The sequence below is a fragment of the Fopius arisanus genome, unplaced genomic scaffold, assembly GCF_000806365.1.
Source record: "Fopius arisanus strain USDA-PBARC FA_bdor unplaced genomic scaffold, ASM80636v1 scaffold00064, whole genome shotgun sequence".
NCBI lineage: Eukaryota > Metazoa > Arthropoda > Insecta > Hymenoptera > Braconidae > Fopius > Fopius arisanus.
In genome coordinates, this window is record NW_011887803.1 from 319,678 (window position 1) to 334,004 (window position 14,327).

Sequence of the window (14,327 nt, forward strand, 5' to 3'; positions counted from 1 at the left end):
GGAAAAATTAATGATGTGTCTCATTTCCTTGGTGATTATTTCATTGTTTCTTCTCGCTACTTTTTTTTTTTTATTTAATTACATCCAGTTCATTTGACGGAAAAGGGTCACTATGTCTTGTCTGGATATTCTAGGCTCACAAGTGATAACCACTTTATTAGTTCCTCAGGAAGTATTTCTCCTTCAGCACAGCGTTTTTCGGGAGTACGGAAAAGTCGCTGTGGGACCCGATTTTGCGCACACTTTTCCATCATTGGTGGTTATAGCAGCCCTTTTTGTCCTCACTCGAAGAGAACTAGATGTTAATTTCAAAATTTCTAATAAACCACTGGAGATAACGATTCAAGTAATTTATTGAATTCAATATTTTTTGTATTTTATTAATTATCATTAATTAACCTATTCAGATTTGTGTCATTTGGATTATCATCAATGCTGGACTGTGGTACTGGCTTATTTTTCAGAGGATAATTTACTGCTGGATATGGTCACACTGGACTCACGTTAGTAATAATTACTTGCAATAATTACGCGCATAATCTTGAAAAATAAATTCTTCGCACTGATTTAATAAATAATAATTTTATTGTTGGTCTCCCAGATATTTGATGATAAAAGAAAGATTTATATTTATTGAAGATATTTCTTGATATCTCGACTCATCGGATTGCAATTAAATTTCCTATAAAAAAATCTTTTTTTTTAATTCCCATTGGTTTTAGGAAATTCAATTGCCGCAGCCTCACGTCCTTTGGTGGCAACAAGTATGGCAATCATTTTACCCACCACCCACATCACCATCCCCCGTTTCCGCAGACTTTATCAGCTGGATTCTATCAATGATTATTAGCGTAATAATTCTACACGGTTGCTTGCATCTTCGTTATTGGATAAAGAAATGCCAAAATGTAATCGCCCAATTAGCAGACCAATTGATCTGGGGACTGACGTGTCTGAGAAGAAAAAGGTAGTGTGAAATAGTCAGAATTTCTCACAGAAATCGTATAATCATGATTCCCTTGATTAACAGGAAAGTGCTAATTAATTCTCTGGATAGCGACACGATTCCAGAATTTACTCCGAAAAACGAAAAGATATTCTGTGATGAATGCCATTCGGATATTTCATCTGAACATACAGATCAATCGGAAATTTATAATAAAATACGTGGCAGCAACATGAAACGCCGAATTATCTTCTGAATGCCAAGATATTCACAGTATAGACTACAATAATTCTTCCTATTGCTTGAAATATCATTTTTTATACTAGCCTTCGATGGTTTTTGTGGAAATATAAAAACAAAATTTTTCAATTTTGCATTTATCAATTAAAATAAAATACGTACACCAGAATATGAGGTAAAATGAAAATGAAAATTAAATTGGAGACAGCCTTGAGGGATTCTAATATTTTAGGTACTTACATGGGTACTTATGCTTGCGAATTAATTTCACGTCAATGTATGAAATTATTTGAGTTAAAAATCACTTGTCAATTTTCCTGAAGCCCAAATCCAATCACGTGGAGTCAGATGAAGACAAGAGGTATTCATCATCATAAAATGCTAGAACGAAATGTTTTTTCACGTTAAATCCATCGATAGTGAGCGATAAAAATTGAAAAAACGTGATTTTTGGGCGGACGGGTGTCCATCAGCCTTAAAAATAAAAAATAAAATACACGATATAGTCGAGATATTTGGAGTACGCATGTGCGGACCTGCAGGGGTTGCAACCACCAACCCTCCGGTATTTCCTCTGCGATTGTATTGAATAGCGAGAAACCTTGTGTGGGGTAGGTCGCAGGAGTGTGAACTTCCAAAATGAATACGCAGTATTACCAAATATTCGAAAAAATTATCAAAGTTTAAACCAGAAATTTGAATAATCAGTTAAAAATTCCGCATCAATTGAAGAATAAATTTATAATTATTGTTCATTCCCCAAAATTTGTGATACATCATCGCACATGCGAGACAAGAAAACGGTAAAATAAAATGTTGTGTGAATGCGTCATCCGCGAAATATTTTTCATCCCCGAGTCAATATGAAATTAATTGATAATTTGTTTGTAAAATAGTAAAAATTATCTGTTAAATTTTCGAAATATCAGATTCTCCACCAGCTGCTACTTTTTTTTAATCCTTCATAATAATAAAAACAATAATAATCATTTGAGTATTATTACTTGAAGACGGAAAATAATTAGGATTATGAATATAGTGAATGGAGATTGTTGTGTAAATTATTTTATTATTGTTTTTTTATTCAGTACCACGTGAATAGGGTAATATTGTTTGGAATAATGCGAAACGTGACTATTGATTTAACCGTTTCAGCATCCCTGTAGGACACACACGAGTTCCTGACATCTCACATACACATTTCACACTCACCCATACCCTGATACACACGGCTTTTTGAATATCCTAAGCAATACAGTTGATTTCATTATAAATAAACAAAAAAATCACGACAATCTGGTCTCCAAGAATAGAATAACCCAGAGTAAAATTAAATTATATTAAAACAATGTGTAAAACATGAAATTCCACATGTTGATATAATATATTCCAATATATTCCAATGCCAAAGATGAATGACGATCCAATAGAAATAAACAATGGGAAGTAACTGATTAATTATTGATCATTGGATTATTTTTTTCTCTAGTGAATAATCATGACTGAGAAAATGTATTATTGGGGTGAGGAACGCGAACCAGTGGATCCTGACCAGACGTTCATAGAGTTCAAGGCAAGGGTATCAGCCTCTGGGGGTGAATCATCCAGGGTACCATCAAGAAAAAATATCACATCAGGAGTGACTCAATGCGGTGATAATCCTGATGTTGAAACACACCGTGAGGATGATGATCGCGGTGGTTGGGATAATAAACTTGATTTTTTATTCTCATGCATCAGCGTATCAGTAGGTTTGGGAAACGTATGGAGATTTCCGTACTTGTGCTATAAAAATGGGGGAGGTGCATTTCTTGTGACGTATGGAATAGCAATGCTGTTTTGCGGTATTCCAATATTTTTTCAAGAAGTTGCTATCGGCCAGTATTTGGGGGCTGGTGGTATGACCTTGGTTGGACAACTGTGTCCTCTCCTGCAAGGTAATCCTTCAATTCCGGGGGTACTTCAACCTGAATTATCATTACCATTGATTTAATATTGTGTGCACTAATTTGTTTATTTTTTTCTTTCCTTTTTCCGAGTAGGTGTGGGATATGCAACAATGACGATTGTTTTTTATCTGGATGTCTATTATTGTATCATAATCGCGTGGACCCTGTTTTATCTTATCAGTACATTTACGAAATTACCAGGATTACCATGGAGTGATTGCGGTAAAGTTGTTTTTAAAATAAATAATTAAATAAAATAATGTAGCATGATGTGAGTGAGAAAAAATACTTTCTCACACTCGTCGCTGATCCTTTCGTTTCACGCGTGCTGTAATGTGGCATTACGTGTATCACCGGAAATTTCATGATAAAAAAGAATTATGTAAAATACAAAATGTCACATGCAATCAAACTTTTATTGTTTACACAGGAAATTCTTGGAATACTGACAGTTGTCATACAACAGACGTAAATAAATCTCATCACAGCGATCTCGTCAACTCGAGTCATTCGACATCTCCAGTTGAAGAATATTGGGAGTAAGTTTATTTATGAATAATAATAAATAAATAGTAAATTTTGACCGTCAAATTTGAGATTCATCAATTTATTGTTTCTTAACAAATGTGAAGTTGAAAAAAATAAATATACTCTCAATGATATGGTTTTATAAAATCAAAACGGCTTAATGAATTATTTAATTTTATTATATTAATTTTTCGTGATTATTGAGAAGTTGAAAAATATTTTTTTTGACATGATGACCTGTCGTGTTTTATTTTCTAATTATTTTTCTAGACGACGAGTTCTTGGCATAACATCAGGAATCGATCACCTTGGGGGCCTCCAATGGGAATTACTCGGTTGCTTGATACTTGGATGGCTCTTAATTTATTTAATAATACGACGTGGCCTCCATCAGAGTGGTAAGATCATATGGTTTTCAGCGTTATTTCCGTACGTGGTGCTTTTCATTCTTTTGGCAAGAGCTGTCACCCTGGAAGGCGCTGGTGAAGGATTGCTCTATTACGTAACACCTAGATGGGAGGAATTATTATCACCTGGACCATGGATTGATGGTGCTACACAAATATTCTTCGCTTATAGCATTGGCACTGGAGCATTACCAGCACTTGGATCGTATAATAAATTTCATCATAACTGTTACAAGTAAAGAGGAAAAGAATAATGAAAAGAAATGATAAAACACGAGTGAAATACTTCGACTGATATATTCTGGTATTTAAATGTCACGTTCTATTGATTTTTTAGGGATGCACTTATCACATGTGTTGTCAATACTCTGACCTGTCTGATTGCTGGTTGCGTGACGTTTTCCATATTGGGACACATTGCGTTGGAACAAAATACTAAAGTCTCGGAAGTTGTTAAAAGTGGTCCTGGTCTTGTTTTTTTAACTTATCCCGAAGTTGTCCTTAAATTACCAGGTGCTCCTCTCTGGGCTGGAATATTCTTCATTATGCTCATCGTAAGTCACATTTCACCTCATGTCTATTTTAATGAATAATATTTATTTTATTGTTCATCATTTTGCAGATTCTGGGAATTGATAGTGAATTTTGTATCGTCGAGTCTTTTATCACTGGAGTTGTTGATAATTGGTCGGACTCTTTGAGACCACATAGAAATAAATTTACAATAGCCATTTGCTTGTTAATGTTCGTCTTGGGTATTCCTATGGTCTCTCATGTGAGTCGTGTTCTATTTATATACTGAATATATAATATATATCGAAAATTCCATATGTATTTAATATTAAATATTTGATACTAAATATTATTTAGGATTTATTTGGAAAATTCTCTGATTCTCTGTTCGTATTATTTATTCTTATTTATCCTTAACGATGAATTAATCAATAATAATGTTATTAATTCATTTAATTAATTTATATTATTGTCGTAAACTTGATTTAATTCACTAGGGTGGTGTTTATATTTTCCAATTGATGGATTTCTACTCAGCAAGTGGAATGTCAATCCTGTGGGTATGTTTCTTCCAAACAATTACGATATCCTGGATTTTTGGAGCCCAGAAATTCTGCGATTGTATACACCAAATGATGGGAATTAAACTTCATCGATTTTGGTACATCTGCTGGGTATTATTTGCACCGATTATCATGGCAGTAAGTTGACATTTATTTATTTAATAAGGAAACACTGAGAGAAAAATTTATAAAAATGTAGTAAACACTATTTTATTAATTTAATCTTCTGATAAATTCACGTCAATTTATTGTTTCTTAACAAATGAGAAGTTGAAAAAAAATATACTCTTAATGATATGGTTTTATAAAATCGAAACGGATTAATGAATTATTTAATTTTATTACATTAATTTTTCGTGACTATTGAGAAGTTGAAAAATATTTTTCATCCTCAGGCATATTTTACCCAATACTAATTTCAAATTTAAATTCGTGCAAATAAATTGAGTTACAATTCAACTCCGAAATTTCAATCGGTCGTTTCAAAAAAATTTATTCAATTCGATATTTAGCAAAAACATTTTTTTTATCAACAAAATTTTTTTCTCAGTGTACATTATTCGCTGTTAAATAAAGAAAAAAAAACATGACATTTAATTAAATCTAGTCAATTTTCGTCTTCCAATGTGTTCAATACAAACCACTGAAATACGGAAGTCAATATGAATATCCCACATGGGCAGAGATTATCGGTTTTTGTCTGAGTTTTTCATCGATGATTTGGATACCAGCTTATGCTATTTACTACCTCGTCGCAACACCAGGATCAATAAAAGAGGTAATTGAATAGAACACTAATTCATTAATTTCTGAATTTATTCAATAATATCGATTGAATTTTTTTCATACAGAATTTCCTCAAGGGGATCAAGCCAAATGTCAAGTCACGAACAAAAATACCATCGGGTGAAAAAACAGCTGTTATACCTTTATCTGAAAGTAGTGCTGGTTTAATAACTAAAAATAATAGTTTTCTCAGTCAAACATGATTATTGTTCATTATTAATTTCCATAATTCAACTATATTAACTATAAACATTGAGGAGAAATATAAAATATTATATAATTAGATGAATTATATTTTCCACGAGTAAGTTTTTCAATGATTTCGAGATGAGAGATTTAAAAATTTACGAAGGCCTAGGCTGAATGGACGACAGTAATTACACCTCAGAATAGCTGTGAATGCGATAAGTAATAGTTACTTGCTGTATTTAAATAGTTAAACCAAATGATTGACAGAATAATTACAAATTGACATAATTTTGCTTCGATAATATTTTTAACACTTGACCGTAAAAAATAATGTAGTGATAATAATGATCTTGTTGTTTTAATTTATCTTTCAAATGAATTATATTCGAAAACAAATTGAACAGAGATAAATATACTCTAACAAAATTCAAAAAGATAAATGAACATTTTTCGTGTGTTGTCGAAATTTATTTCAGCTCCGGAAGCAATCCCACGGTGAGAAAAAAGATTTTTTAGAAGTGCGTGTTTACTTGTGGTGGAATAAAGTTTAGCCAAGGGATTTAGTACTTGTCGAAAAAATTACGAGTTCTTCGAGAAGAATTTCTGTAATTGTATCAAGAAACTCATGACTCGAAAATTGACAATAAAATAAAATCATATCTTACTCTGAGAAAAGAAAAACTTGTGTCAATAAATAATCCACTTGTTCCAAAGATTATGATAATTTATTAATAATTAAAATATCATTTCTCAAAGCATTTTCTCTTGATTCAAATCATCTTGTCAATAAATTGCTGATAATTTTTCGGAGAAGTACTAAATTTCCTGACTAAAGTTTATTCTCCCAGAAATTTCTAAGTACGTCTCCTACAATTAAACCCCCACTAATTAAAACAACTCTCCCCCCCAATACCCCGAAATAAAATAAATAAAACTGCAACAGTGAAAAATAAAGCCAGACATATTTTCCATTTTCTAAGGAATCAAAAACAAATTCCGTTGCATCAATTATTAATTATCATTAATCCAAAATGACGATAAAAAAAGTAGATGGATGAAAATAAAAGAATTAGAGAGGGGAGTTGCTTAATCAGATGTGTAAATGAACAAGGGCAATGAGGGGCTGAGGCAGGGAAAGTAAGCACTGGTGAAAAAAAAAAAAAAAAATCGGTATTGACCCAGTGGATGGCGCTACGCAGGCCAGAGGTACACCCTCTTCTTCCCCCTTTCCCCATCCCACGGAACATTCCAACATCCACATCCATGCCCTTCGATGTGACCCCCAATAATTTATAATAATTAACCCGCCAGTAATTGATTTACTAAATTAAGATAAAAATTGTAGAAAAAAAAATTCGACAGAAATTAGATTATAATTAATATTTTCCATATAAATTGTCCTCTCATTTTCCTTCTTCATATTGCATACTCTAGAAGATGACGGATTTAACTATGAGAGCGCAAGTCCAGAGGATTATAGGCGCCGGCGCCTTGTAATCGCGCGCTATCACTACTATTTCACCAGCTCAGCATTTCGGTGACTATTTCGACATGGAATGTACCACTAGTACACGAGTGTAGAATCTGGGAATAGTGTAGGATATAATAGTGGGTGCCAACGAGAAGTAGGAGGTAACAGAGAGGTCCTTTGTGGATTTTCTCGGTTGGAGCGACTTTTTTTTTCTTTCTTTTTTCTTTTAACCAACAATTTTAAACAACAATTGCACCCGAATTGAAGCCGAAAAAAGGTCAGTTGTATTTCAATAGATTCTGACTGTTTGAGTTTCAGTTACAGCTAAAGCTTTTTCTCCCCAATTTTTTTATTCTTCATTTCCACTTTTTTGCCGCCATAAAATTCCTTCTTTTAAACTTTACATTTTTTTTTATCATTGCATGAGACGTGGAATATTTATTTAGACTCATACGAGTTACTTTAATTTTACATACATCGAGGGATATGTAATATTTCAATGATATAATGTTCGGGGGAATTGATCAATATCAAGACGACTCGTTAAAAATAAAAAACTCTCAGAACAATGTCGCTGGAAGATTATGCGTAACAAGTGGTCCTCAGTATGAACAAGTAGATTAATTACCACGCAATACCGAATCTTTTATTATTAATCTAAAATTTTTTACGGAATTTATTCCAAGAAAAATACTCAACAGAATTCGCTACAAAAAGGCTATCACCCAAGGGCCTGCGACCAGCGATCTTTTATTTAAAAAAATTAAGGTTTAAATAGTTATTGTTGTTTTTATCAGTGGAAAAGCTTAGGATAGTAATGAATTGTCGAAAGTGATCGAATGTAGGGCTTGTACCAAATTACAGGGGCAATTCGACGCCCATTCCCTCCCTCACTTCGTGGCTGGCACATCCGCCCTTATTCACCACTCAATATTTTTACTATAATTACAATTTGGAGTAAGAATGTCCACCGTATATCTCGATTGAAAATGAATTTTTTATTGAAATTCTGGTACGTTTTCGGAATAAAAATAATCGGCTTCGGCTATCGTTGGGAAAAAAATCAATCATTCAAGGTAGAAGTACAACCTGTAGATTCTTTATTAAGCGGCTATCTTCTCATTGTTATTGTTCTTCGGGGTTTGTTTAAAAAGTTAATGGAGGGCGATGATGTGTGGATTGGAATTTTTTTAATGAAAATATAAAATATTTTGTCATCATCGAATTTTCTCCGCAGAATTGGGTCGGGGAGGAGAGTGTTTAATTATTATATTTTCTTGATATCTGGAGATTTTGGGGATAAGGGACTGAAATTCAAATCTGATGTGGGTTCAACCTTTTACGCATGTAACTATAGCGGGAAAAATCGATGAAATGCCCAGCGAGTCTGACGATGGTGCTAACGCGCTACGGAAATCTAAGAAAACAGAAAGAACTTTCGAAAAATTTCACCGGCTCTAAGAATTTTTAATATCACTATTTATTCTGCAACCTGGAATAAATACAAATTAACAACATTAATAAAAAAAATGGAAAATTCCATTCCATTTTTTTGGTCTTTTTACCAATTGGAAATTTTCCGGAGAAAATTTCCCGCGTCAAGTTTCCTAGAAGAAAGTTTTCCACGGAAATAATTTCCCGTGAAAAATTCCCCGCAGGAAATTTTCTTGAAAAGTTTCCGGGGGCATGAATTTCTTTTCAATTTCTCTTCAATTTGTTGAATGCCATCCGAAAAATAATAGCAATAATAATAATAAAAATAATAATAATAAAATAATATTGATGGTTTCTCTGAGGAACTCGAAAATTCAAAAAATGATCGATTACGAAATTTTCATTGGGACGCAAGTCCCACGAAAATTTGAGTGACATTGAAGATAATAATAATATCATATATATGCACTCTGAAAAGAATGATAAGGAAAATGACGCAACATTGTGTCGGTATATAATATCATATTTGTGATAACATGCAGTCGCGGATGTTTCAAACATTCTGTATTGTCTAGAACTAGACCGATGACGTGAATGCGACTGATAAGAATTTGACCATTGACTGCCCGATCATGTCACCTGATAAACGTAATGAATTTCAAACTGCAAACATTGATAAACGCACTAGAATAATAATTTTTCTATAATCAAAAAATGTTAAAAATATTAAAAACAATCATCTGAGTATTAAATCTTTTGATGTGAAAATTAAAACGCTCTAACGAGACTCAAGTCTCATTAAATTCTCCAACAACTCGAATCGAGACTCCAGAAAGTTTCATTACACTTGTTGCACCGAAACCTAATATTTTTTTTTTGGGGCGAGGGGAGGGGGGTACCGAGGGCTCTTATTCGTTTGCAGAAAAAAAATCGATTGAAGGGTATAGTGTTCTCGTCACTCATGATTTTATGAATAATCAATATCACTGACTCTGGGGGAGGGAAAAGGTAATGAGAAAAGTTCGACCCTAGCTGTTCGATAACTCGATGTTTAACTCCCATCATTCGCCAAAACCGGAAGCTGTCGATTAGGTTGTTCACAAGGGAATGATGCGAACCAAGACCTAAAGCTGCACAAACACGGGTCACCCGGTTAAAACGCACAAAGGCATCGCGGTACCTCTCTCAGCTCGTCACTCGTTACATTCTTCGATTAATCAAACGATAAATATAATAAAAGCTCATCAATCATAATTTAAATTCACGACAACCCATCACCACAACTCACACTACACAAATGACAAATTCAATTGTATGCAGTAATTAATAGTAATTTTATCAAAAAAAAAAATTCATATCAAAGTACTCGTGTCTTTTTCCAGTGTATCATATTTATTTAGTGCAAATATGAATTATTCTTCGTGACGAAGTTTTTAAATTAAATAAAAATCCAAATTAAATCGATCGAACCGACATATTCCGTGAGAATTTTTATTAATAACAATTATATGATTTGTGAGTGATTTTATTTGACTTTATTCGTCGACAGTCCAACAACAAAATGGATCGATTAAATAAATAATTGAGAGAATCCATGAATTTTCATAGTTAACGTTTCGGTACTAAACATTTTAAAATCAGGTAATAATATTTTTATCACTGTCTGCATTCCAAGAATGGCTTTGAATAATTTGTTAATATTTAATAAAATATATTTTCATTTCTCACCACCATTTTATTGTTTTTATACCGATTATAAATAATTCAATAATTCAGTTGCTACATGTAAACCAGTCCACATGCGAAATATATATTAATTATCCTCATATATACTATCCTATTATTACATAATTAATAATTTTTTTTCGTGAGGGATGGGGTACGTTAAAGTTGTATCTTCTCATGTTGCAGAAGTGAGCAGTATGGAAATAATTACGAGTAATTACAAGTAGTAAATCGTTAAGACGTACCGAGACGTAAAGACGTAAAGACGTAAAAGGAAGAGAAAGAGAAAGATATTGATAGAAAAAATAAAAACGTCTAGAAATAAATCGTTTGGTATCGGCAAGGTGTGAGGAGTGAGGAAAACGATGAAATTTAATCCGATAAAATGTTGTCATCTCTGGCTATTATGGGCATTAATTGTTGTTGTAAAAGCACAAACGTCTCAGCATTGCCCACCCCCGGCATCGATAAAACCGTGCTCATGTTCAGTGAAGAAGTTTGGACTTGATATAATCTGTGAATATACCGATCATGGACACATAAGCACAGCCATGACAGCCCTGAAGGGCCAGCAGAACACCATAATATTTTATTTAAAACTCCGTCATAACAATTTGCCCAAACTGCCAGGTTTCATTTTTCTGGGACTTATTGTTCAACATTTGACAATCCACAACAGCACATTGGCAGCTGTCGAGGAATCATCTCTGAGTTCTATCGGTAATTTATGCAATTATACAATTACCCTTTCCAATTTTTCATTATTCATTACCGATGTATTTCGTCTAGATTATAATCCAAAATCTTCAACCAATCACATTTTATGTAATATATTCAATATTATGTTGTTATAAATTTATTATAAAATAATTTTATTGAACATGATGTATTAATTATTGTAATATATATTATATTGTTTATGTTATGATTTTTAAGGGCGTGTATCATGGAGAAATATGGTTTTATAAAATCGTATAAACAAATTGCGATGGGATTATTATGATAATTTATTTACAGGCAAGGGTTTGACGCAATTGGACCTCTCGCAAAATTCATTGGTAGCTGTGCCATCAGCAGCATTGGCTAATCTTCATTCTCTGATGATTCTTAATTTAAATCGAAATAAAATAAAAGATCTTCGTAGTCGCTCGTTCGCTGGATTGGATACATTAGAAACATTGAATCTCTACGAGAATAAAATAACAACAATTGATCAGGACGCGTTCACGGGTCTCGATGAGTAAATAAATTTATATTCTATCACTCTGAATATCCAGCAATTAGTGATAATTAATTATTTTATTTCAGTCGTAAATTGAAACGTCTGAATTTGGGAGGAAATTTATTGACAGATGTACCTACAGTGGCATTAGCATCCCTTGATGTCCTCAAGAAATTGGAGATGCAAGAGAATAAAATATCATCGATAACCGAAGGAAATTTTGCTGGTAAAATTCTTATCATTTTTTGATAACAATTTTCTCAATGTCTGTGACATTAAACAACTCACAATAATAGTGATAAAAATTTTTAATTAATACATTAATTTTTTTTAGGCTTAAAGGGACTCGATTCCCTCGTTTTATCGCACAATCAAATTCGTGAAGTACCAGCACGTGTTTTTTCTCATCTAACACAAATGAATTCTCTTGAACTAGACGGAAATCTAATCACTCACGTCGATCCCGATGCATTCATCGGTCTAGAGGGTAAATTTACAATAATTCCAACTGTCTCCAATTGTCTCTTAACGAATAATAATTTGATAATAGAAAATAATAGATTCCTCAGATAAATTCACAGGTATGGTGATGCGTAAAGCATTATGAAAACAATTTTCTCTCTCTTGTTCAGAAAATCTTCAATACCTACGGCTTGGGGATAACAATTTGCATTCTGTCCCGAGTGATGCTCTGCGCAGACTTCATCGGCTTCGGCATTTAGATTTGAGATCGAATAACATAACGATTTTGCCGGAGGATGCATTCACTGGTTACGGTGACTCCATCACTTTTCTCAATCTTCAGAGGAATTTGTGAGAATATTTATCAGGATCCATAATTTTTTTTTCATTTATGGAATTTAGAATTTGCATTGAAGGTTTAAATATTTTTTTTTTATTCCAGAATTAAACATTTGCCGCCGATGATTTTCGAAAATTTGAATTCCCTCCAGATATTGAACCTTCAGAACAATAAATTAACTCATATACCTGAAGAAATCACAGAAACAGTCATCGATACATTAACAATGATCGACATAACCGGTGAGTTTTTTTAATAAAAATAATACTAACGGCACATGCAAAAAAAGTAAATAAATAAATTAAAAATCATAAACTTCATAACATGTAACATAAAAAAAATTGTTGACTCAGACCTGCAACGACAAGTGAGAGATAAATAAATAAATTCTAGAAATGACGGGTTTTTTTTTTTATATTAAAAAATTCATGTTGATTTTTTTTTTTGTGAAAATAAATAAAATTTGATTAAATTCCAGATAATCCATTAATCTGTACGTGTGATCTCCAATGGTTCTCAGGCTGGTTGAAAAATCTTCAAGATAAAGATGACGACATAATGTCAAAAAAACGAACAGTCTGCACCATGATACCTGACAATCGTGAATACGCGGTGCAAAATATTCCTTTAGAAAAAATGGGTTGCGTTGGTAAAAATGCGGGTCGAGTATCATCATCTGGATTTGTTACCTTTCATCCATCTTTGGATGTTATTCAAATATTTTTAACAGTTGCAATGATAATGCTGTTGTAAATTTATCATCACAATCAAATCAGCGATTGAATTATCTCCTGTTATTATTTTAAACTCAATTTTTAATATCAATTTAATCGATTGAATCCACTCACGCTTATTTCTTCAAACTTTGACAATCGAAAGCCACGTGAGAGATTGGTGTTCCGTTCTGATGGTTTATTTTTTTTTAACAAACAATAGTGGCTGTGTGATAGATAAAAAAATGTATCGATGATTGACTTGTCTCGAGAGCGACGATATGAGCAATCATTGATTCCGCGATTAATGAAAGTAAAGGGCTTTTTTAATTATCCTAAATGATACATATCACCAATGCCAATTCATATTTATGGAAATAATTGTCCTCTATCTTTCCTCTCACTTTATCTTCCACCATCATTTTAATATATATATATATGTACCGGTTTTATCGGACGCCGAAAATACATACGAATTTCTTAAACATATCACAAAGCGCGTTTCAACTTCCTCGAAAGCAACAAATTATAATATAAAAAATTACAACTACAGAAAAAATAATGTGAAACTGAATTTTCTGGGGGTTTTTTTTTTTTTTAATGAAATTGAATGATTTTTTATCAGTTAAAATTTTGGGATTATGATCTTCACGCGAGGATGAGATGGAAATGAGAAAGAAAAATGGTGGAATTTTTTCTAGACTCGAGTTCCCTTTAACTTGGATCATATTTCCTTTATTTATAATACCGAATGGAAATTACATAATGACACTTAGCTTGATGAAACGTAATATACTTAACCGGAAGTGAACACTTTGTCCAAAGCAACAGAACTCAGA

At 32.7% G+C, this 14,327-nt stretch overlaps 3 protein-coding genes across 5 annotated transcripts; all 3 read left to right on the forward strand.

Annotated features, from left to right (window-relative positions):
* The first annotated feature begins 38 nt into the window (after window positions 1-38).
* Window positions 39-1,287, forward strand: LOC105269047 (uncharacterized). Its single transcript, XM_011309021.1, has 4 exons — window positions 39-346; window positions 408-503; window positions 723-967; window positions 1,031-1,287. Exons 1-4 carry the CDS (start codon window positions 113-115, stop codon window positions 1,200-1,202), a joined length of 747 nt encoding a protein of 248 aa, XP_011307323.1. The 5' UTR covers window positions 39-112; the 3' UTR covers window positions 1,203-1,287.
* A 134-nt stretch (window positions 1,288-1,421) lies between these two features.
* Window positions 1,422-6,780, forward strand: LOC105269048 (sodium- and chloride-dependent GABA transporter 2). Of its 2 annotated transcripts, none has more exons than XM_011309022.1 (10): window positions 1,422-1,989; window positions 2,676-3,123; window positions 3,229-3,357; window positions 3,566-3,674; window positions 3,934-4,305; window positions 4,408-4,624; window positions 4,693-4,845; window positions 5,081-5,284; window positions 5,754-5,924; window positions 5,998-6,780. In XM_011309022.1, the coding sequence occupies exons 2-10, from the start codon at window positions 2,685-2,687 to the stop codon at window positions 6,133-6,135; spliced, it is 1,932 nt and encodes a 643-aa protein (XP_011307324.1). In that variant the 5' UTR covers window positions 1,422-1,989; window positions 2,676-2,684; the 3' UTR covers window positions 6,136-6,780. The 2 variants fall into 2 exon arrangements, with proteins under 2 accessions (XP_011307324.1, XP_011307326.1); XM_011309024.1 differs by lacking the exon at window positions 1,422-1,989 and having other exon boundaries at window positions 2,819-2,838; window positions 2,927-3,123; window positions 5,998-6,778.
* Window positions 6,781-7,636: 856 nt separating this feature from the next.
* Window positions 7,637-14,327, forward strand: LOC105269049 (carboxypeptidase N subunit 2). 2 transcript variants are annotated; one of them, XM_011309025.1, is made up of 8 exons: window positions 7,637-7,869; window positions 10,938-11,471; window positions 11,769-11,991; window positions 12,060-12,199; window positions 12,308-12,460; window positions 12,606-12,786; window positions 12,878-13,017; window positions 13,254-14,327. In XM_011309025.1, the coding sequence occupies exons 2-8, from the start codon at window positions 11,117-11,119 to the stop codon at window positions 13,526-13,528; spliced, it is 1,467 nt and encodes a 488-aa protein (XP_011307327.1). In that variant the 5' UTR covers window positions 7,637-7,869; window positions 10,938-11,116; the 3' UTR covers window positions 13,529-14,327. The 2 variants fall into 2 exon arrangements, with proteins under 2 accessions (XP_011307327.1, XP_011307328.1); XM_011309026.1 differs by lacking the exon at window positions 7,637-7,869 and adding an exon at window positions 10,181-10,667.